Here is a 12,032-nt window from a genome sequence, read left to right as displayed (position 1 = left end):
CAGAGAACGACAAGGTTCGTCCCAGTCCGGATCTCAATTTGCTGAACAAGAAGTTTCGTCGTAGACACTTCAGGACGATATCCCCTCGTTCAGTAATCGCTTCCATGGAGGCTCAGGAATTTCGGTTTCAGGCTCCCGAAAGTCTATCCATCTTTCCCGACATTCTAACCGTTGCGGGTGGCTCGTCAACAGGAAGAAGTTCCGTCTTGTTCAGCGCCTCGTATCTCCGGGCATGTTCTTCGACACTTGTCGGACCAGAGTCTTCCTTCCCGAAGACAAGATATCCCTCCTTTGTCAGGAAGTTCGCTTGGTTCTCGGCTCCCCTCCTTTCCGATGGGCCTTAAAGGCCCTAAGGAGGTTGGCTGCAACATCGGAAGCAATTTTCCCTTCGCCCGTTTCATTCAAGACTTCTTCAGCAGGCTATTCTATCACAGGGGACAGGTCTGTCTTCTCCCTGCATCGTCCGATGCGGTTTTCTCCCGGGTCAAATGGTTCCTCGACTGGTGGCCGAGGTCACTTCTCTTATCCCAGAGTAGATCCTTCTCAGCATATCCTTCCTTCCAGATCCCTGGCAGGTGGTGACGACGGACGCCAGCCCGCTCGGCGGAGGCGCGGGGCTTTGTCTCCTGTTCTTTCAGGGTTGTTGGTCGGCGCAGGAGTCCTCTTTGCCGATCAATGTTCTCGAGTTCCGGATCATCTTTCGGTCTTGCCTTCACTGGGCAAGGATTCTCAGCAGCCTGCCAATTCGAACCCAGACAGACAATGACACAGCAGTGGCATACGTCTACCACCAGGGGTGGACTCGGCGTTCTCTGGCCTCGGCCGAGATTCCAGGATCCTCCTTTGGACAGAGGCAACGGTCCTGGTGAGCTCCGCGGTGCATGTCCCCGGCGTGGACATTTAGGCCGCCGACTTCCTCGGCTTCGAGGGTCTCGCGGCAGAGGAATGGTACTTCAGGAGGTTTCCTGTCGGATTGCTCTTCGATGGGGGACTCCAGAGGTGGTCCTCATGGCGTCCCGATTGAACAGGAGGTCCCTCGGGTTGGCCCAGGGTCCCGTGATCCTCTCAGTGGTGTTGACATTTTGGCCATTCCTTGGTCGCAGTTCCTGCTCCCCTATCGGTTCCCACCCCTTCCCTTGCTTTCCAAGCTGTCGAAAAAGATCAAGGCGGGATGGGTGCCGGTCATTCTGATCGTCCCGGATTGGCCCAGGAGGTCTTGGTTTGCAGACATCGTCAATCTTCTCGCGGACACCCCTGGTGCCTTCCAAACAGACCCGATCTGCTGTCTCAGGGTCCGATCTGCCACCCGAATTATCGGTCGCTCAGTTTAACGGTGTGGCTGTGGACTCCACTGTTTTAAGAGCGTCCGGCCTTTCGGCCCGGATGAGTCACACTATAATCCAGGCTAGGAAGCCTTCGTCTTCTTCCAGGATCTACTATTGTACCTGGAAGGCTTACTTTCGCTGATGCGAGTCCAACCGCTTTTAACCTATGTCCTTTTTCCCTGCCTTCCATTTGGTTTTCCTTCAGGCAGGACTGGATTCGGGCTTCGCTCTCAGTTCCCAAAAGGGCCAGGTTCCTGCGCTCTTCTTCCCTTTAAGAAGACTTTATCTCCTCAGCCACAGGTTAAGACCTTCCTTCAAGGAGTAGTCCACGCTGTCCCTCCATTCAGGGCCTCTGTGGATTCATGGGATTTAAAGGTTGTGTTGGTTGTTCTTAGGGGTTCCCCCCTTTGAGCCTCTCAGGGAGTTTTCCCTGTCAGTTCTATCTCGGAAGGTGGCATTTCTCAGGTCCATCTCTTCGATCCGCCGCGTTTTTTAGTTGACTGCCATTTCCTGCCGACCTCCTTTCTTGATTTTCCACCAGGATAAGGTGGTCCCAGGCCTCCGCCTTCCTTCCTTTCTCGAGGTGGTTTTCATCTTTCCACCTCAACGAGGACTTCGTTCTACCTTCCTTTTGTCCAGCTCCGACTCATCCTCTGGAGCGATCGTTGAACAGGCTGGACCTCGTCAGGGCAGTGAGGATCTCCCTGGCTAGCACGGCCGCTTTCCGAAAGATGGATTCTCTTTTCGCCATCCCTGATGGCGTGCGTAGAGGCCTGCCGGCTTCCAAGGCGACGATTGCTCGCTCGATCAGAACGGCAATTTTGGAAGCTTACCGGGTCAAGCACAGAGGGCCCCCTCCTGAGATGAAGGCTCACTCTACCCGGGCAGTCGGTGCTTCCAGTGCGGTACGTCACAGGGCTTTCGCCGACAGCTTTGCAAAGCGGCAACCTGGTCTTCCATCCACACGTTTCGCCGAACTACGGCGGACTCCAGCCTGGGCAGAAGGATCCTGCAGGCGGCAGTGGTGAGTCCTCGGACCTGATGGAAGTCTGTTTTTCCCACCCCAGGGACTGCTTTGGGACGTCCCATGGTTCCTGTGTCCCCCAATGAAAGGCGATAGAGAAAACAGGATTTTTGGTTGCTTACCGTAAAATCTGTTTCTCGGAGCCTTCATTCGGGGACACAGCACCCTCCCAAGTTGAACAGCTCTGTTTACTGTCTACGTTTGGGTTCTTTGAACACTGAGTGTTTGAAGCTGTTAATCTGTGAAGCGCCGTGGATTTTGTTGGCGCTATATAAAGTTTATTATTATTATATTATTATTCTTTCTCTTTTACACGTTGCTTCTCCTACTGCTTTCTCACTAACTGAATATCCTACTTCCTGTCGGTAGGGTGTACACTGCAGAGGAGGAGCTAACTTTTTTATTTGCATAGTGTCAGCCTCCTAGTGGCAGCAGCATACACCCATGGTTCCTGTGTCCCCCAATGAAGGCTCCGAGAAACAGATTTTACGGTAAGCAACCAAAAATCCTGTTATTGCCCAGTCACGTAGTATATTGCCCAGTCACGTAGTATATTGCCCAGTCACGTAGTATATTGCCCAGTCACGTAGTATATTGCCCAGTCACGTAGTATATTGCCCAGTCACGTAGTATATTGCCCAGCCACGTAGTATATTGCCCAGCCACGTAGTATATTGCCCAGCCACGTAGTATATTGCCCAGCCACGTAGTATATTGCCCAGCCACGTAGTATATTGCCCAGCCACGTAGTATATTGCCCAGCCACGTAGTACGGTATATTACCCAGTCACGTAGTATATTGGCCAGCCACATAGTATATAGCAGAGCCACGTAGTATATTGGCCAGCACAGAGCCACGTAGTATAGAGACTTAAAAAAAAATATAAACATATACTCACCTTCCGAAGACCCGTTGGAAGTCCTGCTATACTTACCATCCGCCGCCTTTGCCGCTCCTCGCCACGCTCCCGGGACCGCTCCATTGCAAGCGGCAGCTTCCGCTCCCAGGGCTGGTGTGAGCAGGACCTATGATGATGTCGCGGTCACATGACCGTGACGTCACGGCAGGTCCTTGTCGCACACCAGCCCTGGTACCACCGGAAGCTGCCGCTTGCAATGGAGCGGTCCCGGGAGCGTGGCGAGGAGCGGCAAAGGCGGTGGAAGGGTGAGTATAGCAGGTTTTTTTTGTTTTTTTTAACATGACCTATTTTTACTGCTGCCTATGCATCATCAATAGTAAATAGTTGGGGACACACAGGGTTAATAGCAGTGGTAACGGAGTGCGTTACACCGCTGGCCGTTACCGCTGCCATTAACCCTGTGTGAGTGGAGGGGATTACGGAGCGGGTGCCGGGCAGTGAGTGCAGGGGAGTAGGGGAGGGACTAATCGGACTGTGCCCGTCGCTGATTGGTCGCGGAGGCCATGACAGGCAGCTGCCGAGACCAATCAGCGAACGAATAACCGTGACAGAAAGACAGGCAGACGGAAGTGACCCTTAGACAAATATATATATATTAGTTGTAGACGGCGTGCTGTACTCGTGTGTAATAGATTACCATGGACATTGGGAACCTCAATTACTATATTTTATGGTCAGTATTAGTACAAAAAAAATACAATGATAAAGCGGGGATGCGATAAAATGACCAGAACGACTACCCACCAACCTCAATAGCACTTCCACTCAGTTGGCATGTAAAAACACTGCGGAACAGTTCACAAAGCCTGGCATTGTCACTAAGGTGCAGGAGAAGAAAGCAGCCGATCACTGGGTGGTCCACATGTCATCAGGACCATTGACAAATCAGGGGACTACTTGAGTATTCGGGGATTTACCAAGCGAATATGGCCGCAGTCAGATGAACATTTTTTAGGGGATTCTGTGTGTTCAAAACAGACAACAGTGACCACTGTTGGTTCAAGAAGTTGTCACTACTTGGACATCGCCTAGTCATACTCCTAGCTTGGCCCCGATAAAATAAAAAAGCTTATACTCTTCTCCCGGGAGGTTGTGACGTGTGACTGCAGTTCCCAATCAGCGCTGGAGTCAGTGTCTCCGCCTTCAGACAAATTGACCATGAAGAGGAAGTCCGGGCTGCAGCTAATCTCACTTCCTCTTCATGTTCAATTTGTCCGAAGGCGGAGACACTGACTCCAGCGCTGATTGGGGTGCCGGAGTCACGTTATACAACCGCACAAGAGCCCCGGGGAGGAGAAGTGCCAACACCACGGGAACAATGCCGGCGCGGGAAGCGAGAAGAAGCTGTTTTTTTTATTTTGTAGGGGCCAAGTGTGGGATATGTCCTAGTAGTGATCAACCTCTTTCAGGTCAGCACTATTGTTTGCACATGGACTGAATGTAAGACTGTACATATTCCTTGTGTTTCTATTGGATCTATTGTAAAAATTACCATAAATTGAATTGGGCTTTTTTACATTTTTTTTTTTAATAGCTTTGAATATAAAAAAAAGTCAAAAACAGATCACTCTGATATACGGTCTGAAAAAATGGAAATACAGAGTGCTATACACATTTTTTAATACCCATCTGAACCTGGCCTAATTATTTTGTCACATTTTCTGCTTTCGGATCATTTGATTAGACAATTCTGGACAGCCCCTTTTAGGTAACAGCAGTTCTTCTCCACTTTCCTGCTGGATACAGTGTTTGGTAAGAAATGTACAGTTCTTGTAGAGTCGCAGGCTAGACCTGTCCGCCAAAATCCCTTCCTACTCCAATTAGCTGATGGGGCTCCATGTATTAGTAAATGGCCTGTTTTACACGGGCCATTAATCAGTCAAGCAGTCGTTGGCCCGTGTAATCAGGGCTGCGATTAAGTGGATGAGTAAAGGTACGTTTGCCGGCTGATCACATCATCTATGTGGACAAAACAATACTTGTATATCCCTTATAATGAAAGATCAAGTACGGTGCGTCCCCCATACACAGTAGGCTAAAATTGGCGGAACTCTCCGATATCGCCGAGTTCAGATGTGATTGGAAATACAGAAATAATATCTGTAGAACGCTCCGCTTCTGCCATATTACTGTCTGCATGTTCACAGGGAGTGTGCGGTGCCAGATAACATCTATCCTTTCATCTGTTTTACCACCATGTCATGCAGTTATGCTAAATCTTTGATTCCTCAGGTGTCCCTTTTCCCAAGAACTTCATGTCTGTGGCCAAGACCATACTGAAGCGTCTGTTCCGGGTGTACGCCCACATCTACCACCAGCACTTTGACTCTGTTATGCAGCTACAGGAGGAAGCACATCTCAACACTTCATTTAAACATTTCATCTTCTTCGTACAGGTGAGAGCTCAGGTGTACCTGTAAGAACCTCCTTTATGGTCGCTCATAGATTTCTGTGGAAATGTGAATATAGGTGTATTGTGTTATGTGAGGGTTTTCTGAAGAGCACCTCCAATCCTTCACTATGAGGACGACCATGGTGACTATTCCTGGTTAAAAAAATATATATTCCTTGCATGCACACTCTCACAGAAGTATATTCTCACCAGCATATCCCCTCTGGCAGTGTTATCAGTGGTTGGGGTGAATCATAATGTCATCCGTTACTGTATAAAGTCTACACCCCATGCTGACATCTCAGTATTTGCCCAGGTAATTTAGGCACCAAGAGAGAGCAGCTGATGACTTCATTGTTTTTCCCATATGATTGCCAATGCCTTTGTAAAAATCATGCAATAGACTTTCCAAACACCTTCACCTCTAATTTGGGAATGTTCACATGTTGTAAACACCTATTAAAATTTAACCATTAATATTGTACACATAGGTAAAAAATCCCAAACATTAGTCCTCCTCGCTGGGAATGCCTCAATGAAACCAGGCTGAGAGATAATAGGGAGAAAATAACCCGATAAATCTAACTATACTCTCTAGTTAGCTAGTAAATAATATTACAATACTAGATAACTACCTCTATAGATAGATTTTATATATATATACCGTATATATAACACGCATGCACGCACACACACACACACGTATGCCCAGTATCATACCTCATAAAGCAAAATTAACAGCACCAAAATTGTTAATGGCTAAATAGTGATGATATAGAAAGTGCCACCATGTCACAACAAACTCACTCAGTCGATGTGTAGAAATGAGTGACCTATCCCTAGATACCACCTCTATCTGAGCGCCTACCTGGGTGAAGAGGTTGGCGCCCCCGCTCGTGGCTCGTGCGATGGCTGCCTCTTGGCTCCTATGAAACCCCTGTATAAGACTGAAAGTCAGAAACAGATGGCCGGTGTTGACTATATGATATATTGCTGATTTGTTACAAGTATACAAAATATATTATAATTAACCAAAGGTAGGATATATGTATGTAAACAAGAGACAGTGCAATCAACCTTAGCCAATCATAAATACATTCAGGGTTTAAAGGTATCTAGGTACCATGGCAGCACTTAACACTAGAAATCCACCCCTACTGTATTAAACAAGGATTAAATGGGTGCTGACACAAAATGACTCATAGATATTCAGCAGATATATATATAATACCACACTGCATGGCACTGATAAATAAATAAATGTTGCTACACATGTGATTGCACACCGCAGTCCTGCAGAGTATTAGATAATATACTAGGGGCACAAAAAGAGTAAGTCCCCAAAAATAAGCTGTACTTATCTGCTGCAACGTGGCACTGCATGCAGGCCGCTGGAATTCATGGTAATAAAACTCTTTAGATGAAGGAACCAAACTCTTAACGTTTTTTCCCCAACCGGGTTCATCAGGAGAGATTTATGATGTCTTGGTAGTAAGGAGTCATGAGGCGAGCGAGGCCACCCGCATGGGGATGTGGACTAAATGGGAGTGAGAGAGACCACCCACTTGGGGATGTGGACTAAATGGGAGCGAGCGAGGCCACCCGCATGGGGATGTGGACTAAATGGGAGTGAGAGAGACCACCCACTTGGGGATGTGAACTAAATGGGAGCGAGCGAGGCCACCCGCTTGGGGATGTGGACTAAATGGGAGTGAGAGAGACCACCCACTTGGGGATGTGAACTAAATGGGAGCGAGCGAGGCCACCCGCATGGGGATGTGGACTAAATGGGAGCGAGCGAGGCCACCCGCTTGGGGATGTGGACTAAATGGGAGCGAGCGAGGCCACCTGTGTGGGGATGTGGACTAAATGGGAGCGAGCGAGGCCACCTGTGTGGGGATGTGGACTAAATGGGAGCGAGCGAGGCCACCCGCTTGGGAATGTGGACTAAATGGGAGCGAGCGAGGCCACCCGCATGGGGATGTGGACTAAATGGGTACGGGCGAGGCCACCTGTGTGTGGATGTGGACTAAATGGGTACGGGCGAGGCCACCTGTGTGGGGATGTGGACTAAATGGGTACGGGCGAGGCCACCTGTGTGGGGTTGTGGACTAAATGGGAGCGAGCGAGGCCACCTGTGTGGGGATGTGGACTAAATGGGAGCGAGCGAGGCCACCTGTGTGGGGATGTGGACTAAATGGGAGCGAGCGAGGCCACCCGCTTGGGGATGTGGACTAAATGGGTACGGGCGAGGCCACCTGTGTGGGGATGTGGACTAAATGGGTACGGGCGAGGCCACCTGTGTGGGGTTGTGGACTAAATGGGTACGGGCGAGGCCACCTGTGTGGGGATGAGGACTAAATGGGAGCGAGCGAGGCCACCCGCTTGGGGATGTGGACTAAATGGGAGCGAGCGAGGCCACCCGCTTGGGGATGTGGACTAAATGGGTACGGGCGAGGCCACCTGTGTGGGGATGTGGACTAAATGGGAGCGAGCGAGGCCACCTGTGTGGGGATGTGGACTATGTTCTGATTTGTGCCAAAATCTGTGTCAGATGAAAGGCATAGAAATGGAAGGAAGCCTTAATGTAATATTGGCCCCAAGATGGGCATATACCTTATAGATGTATCTGTACAGGGTGCTGGAAATATATTAGGTGAAGGTATGACATTACCACCCCACCCCCTGTTTTACCCGCCTCAGAGGACCAGAAATGCTATATAATGTCCCCATGCCAGATTACCAGGTGTCCGGTTGGTGGATGCTTGTTGCTCATTTGTTTCTTGTCATTTTTTTCATGCAGGAATTCAACCTGATTGACCGCCGAGAGCTGGCTCCCCTCCAGGAACTGATTGAAAAACTGGGGTCCAAAGACAGATAAATCTCAGAAGAAGGGTGGTCTTCCTGTGAGACTTGGTCTCCTCTGCTCACAGTACATAGCAGCTGTAAGCCTTTCATATAACCATTAGCTACCTGAAGGAAACCGATTACCACTGAATTCCCAGAGGAGGCCGCCATCGCCACTGGAAGTCGTCTTTTACATAGAGATTGCCTTGCGTTATTTTTATATGAACTTTTATAAAGATTCTTTAAAGGAACACTCCACTAGATGTGCGGAGACGCTGCCGTCTACTTCACATCTGCTGGTTTTCTGTTAGGGTGTGAGGAGATCTTAATCCCCACCATGTTTTTTTTTATTTTATGGTCTGTTGCTGCAAGTCATCCAACAGACGTGGCCTTTCTGTACCACTGTATACTTTCCGCGTTACTATTCTCCTGTCGCTCTATGTACAATTTATACTCTGTCGGAGGCTTTTCATGTACAACAAACTTTTTTTTTTTTTTTTAAATATATTTTTTTTGTCTTTTAGTCATGAATAGGTTACTGCTTTTGAGTGGATCCCACAATAGATTCAGACTTGGGCAGTAAAGTCCCAAGGATTATATAGAAGGGGGGATGGGGACGTGGGGTTTACTTTTTTTTTTCTTCTGCCACTTGAGTTGTTTTTTATCTGACTTGCATTTTTATAAGATTTAGATGTGATGAGCGGACGTTGTATTGAATACACGTCTAATATTCCTAATTTTGGAACAAGTTTTAACTTCCTACAATGAAATCTATTTTTTTAAAATGACAGCGTTGGTTTTCTGAAATGAAGTTAGCTTGTCTTCTGTTTTATGAAATGAAAAATAAAAGTCCGATCAATGCAAGGAGTGCGGCACCCGGTATGAATTTGCATCTTTCGTAGCCCGTGAGGTAGTAACGTTTTCAGGAGGAGCGTCACATCTAACAATACAGCTCCGCTTTTATCCCATAAATGCAAATTGTGTTAACCCTTCACATAAATGAATATTTAGGTAGTGACATATCTTAAAGTGTAACTTTCATTTCATTTGTTTGTTTTTTTTTCTTTTTATTATATACAGAGCTGTTTGGGGCATATATAATCAGAAAATAACTTATGGGAGGTTTTTGTATTAAATGTGTTTTTTTTTTTTTTTTTTTTTTATATACTTGTCACAATTTTTTTTTTATCAAAATTCAGGATTTCCATTTATAACTGCACTATGGATTTTTTTTAGACTCCTGTTTCACGAACATTAGCCACAATGCAATAGACTCGTACCTGCTCTTGTATTGAAGCATCTAATGAGCGTGTGCAAAGGTGATTGTGAAGGGAGTGGCAGCATCACTCACCTGTTGTGATCGGTGGATCCTGTGCTACCAGCCATCTATAAGGTTTACCTTTCATTGTAATCCTGCCTCTGCGGATAATGAACCTGCTGAAGATTCCTCCTGAAACGGACTGGAAATATGAGCCTAAAAAAAAAAAAAAAGCTCCCGTGGCCACTGTGAAAATTGCAAGATTACTATTTTTTAATTGAGATTTTGATATAAAAAAAATTGCAAATATTTTTTGAAAAAAACAAACAAACATTTAAAACAAAAGCCTGATTTAAACAGTAGTTAATCTTCTATTGATGGCTTCCCTGTAACTCCTGGTTAAGCGCACACTGACTGCGGGCTCAGTCTATACATCAGTGTGTGGACATATGCACTGTCTATGGATCGATTATCCGTGGTCGGTCTATAGATCGATTAGCCGTGGTCAGTCTAAGGCTCATTTTAAAGTTTTCTCATTACACGGGTCTGCAAAAAATATTTTTTGTAATCATCGCAGGTGACTTTGTACTTTTTCTGAATGATCTTTGTCGATTTAAAAAATATGCATAGTTTTTCTGTAGCACGTATAGTTTCCATGGAGCAGCATCATTATTATAAGGTATAGGAAATATACTGGCAACATTAAGAAAACCGTAATCTACATATAAAAAAAAAATGATTCACCTTACAAAACAGTTTTAATTGAACCAAAATAATTTCACATGCAAAATAGAAACCAAAATATGAGCACAAATGAAAAGTGCTTGACATTAGACTGTCGTTGATTTGATTTTTCAGGGTTATCCCCATATAACATCCTGCAGTAATCTGCCATCATTGAGTCTTTCCAAAAACCCTGGTAGCAGTGTTCCATTAGTTTAATGTCCTGGTGAAACCGCTCGCCTTGTTCATCGCTTACATCCCCAAGATTTTGAGGGAAGAAATCTAAATCTGAATGTAAAAAGTGCATTTTCAGAAACATGCGACATCCAAGACACTGCTATGCATTTAGCGGTTCCACAACACCTTCAACATATTCTGGAGATTTTTTTTTTCTCCTAAGAAGTTTTCACAGATCCACTTGATGCTTTTTCCAAGATCTCAATTCCTTATCATTTAGAGTTCCTTCAAACACCTCATCTCTCATAAGCTCTCTGATCTGAGGACCAACAAATACCCCTTTCTTCACTTTTGCTGGTGAAATGCTGGAGAGTTTCTGTGAAATGTACTGGAACCCTTGTGAATTAGTCTTTGCCATGGCTTTCACAAAGTTTTTAATCAATCCCAACTTTATATATAGTGGAGTAAGAAAGATTTTTGTTGGAGCAACTAAAGGATTATGCTGAACATTGTCTCTACCGGGAGCATAGATGTTTCTCTGTCCCCAATCACGATCAACATATTGCTCTAATGTATTTCTACTGTCCCATAAACACGAGAAGCAACAACATTTTGTGAAACCTCCTTGCTTTCCCATTAGCAGACCAATCACTTTAAAAATCTCCACAGATATTCCATTGGTGATGCTTATATAGTATAGCATCCAAAACAACGTTCCTTTAGATGATATGAGTGAGCAATAGGGATTGATGGTGTAATATTTCCATTGTGAAGCAGCACTGCTTTCAAACTTCTCTGGGATGAGGCAATAAACAATCGCCAATCTGCAACAAAATACTCTTGATTCAGTTCTTCAAAGAGGTCATTCACATTGTTACAGTACACCATTGGTCCATCAACTGTGAAAAAAATGTGTTAAAGTTTCTTCTATTTCGGTAATAACACACTTTTGTTTCAACCTAGATGCAAGAAGTTTAGCTTTCTTTTGACAATGAAAAGTCTCTAATGAGATCATTTAATTCATGTTGAGTAAAGCGTTCTGGCTGCTTGGCTGTTCCATCAGGTACATACTCATCTTGACTTGAGGTCTCCATGTCTTTGCCAGTAGCTTCAGCTCCATAGTCTTCATATTCTACTTAATTTTCATCCAATCCAGACAATGGTGGTACTGGAACTCGCTAGGTACCATCATGTGGAACTGGCCTAATCGCAGATTCAAGTTCAGGGTAATTAATCTTATGTTTGTCCTTTGTAGAAAAGTTCTTCAGTTTGACAAAACAAAAGTAGTAGTCATCACTATGTTTTTTGGGTTCTGTCCAAATCATGGGAACAGCAAATGGCAAAGCCACTTTCCTCATATTCAGCC

General features: G+C 45.7%; 1 protein-coding gene across 1 annotated transcript in view; it reads left to right on the top strand.

The window, feature by feature from the left end:
* The window catches only part of MOB1A (MOB kinase activator 1A), a 60,616-nt gene extending 51,233 nt beyond the window's left edge, over positions 1-9,383 (top strand). The window contains exons 5-6 of the mRNA XM_069766518.1: positions 5,502-5,665; positions 8,465-9,383. Of these exons, the coding sequence (XP_069622619.1) occupies positions 5,502-5,665; positions 8,465-8,542 (242 nt within the window). The 3' untranslated portion in view covers positions 8,543-9,383. The remainder of the gene's footprint in view (positions 1-5,501; positions 5,666-8,464) is intronic.
* The last annotated feature ends 2,649 nt before the right edge of the window (positions 9,384-12,032 follow it).

This window comes from Ranitomeya imitator, chromosome 4 (assembly GCF_032444005.1).
Source record: "Ranitomeya imitator isolate aRanImi1 chromosome 4, aRanImi1.pri, whole genome shotgun sequence".
Taxonomy (NCBI): Eukaryota; Metazoa; Chordata; class Amphibia; order Anura; family Dendrobatidae; genus Ranitomeya; species Ranitomeya imitator.
The sequence above is the reverse complement of the archived record's forward strand: the minus strand, read 5'-3'. Positions and strand labels throughout refer to the sequence as shown.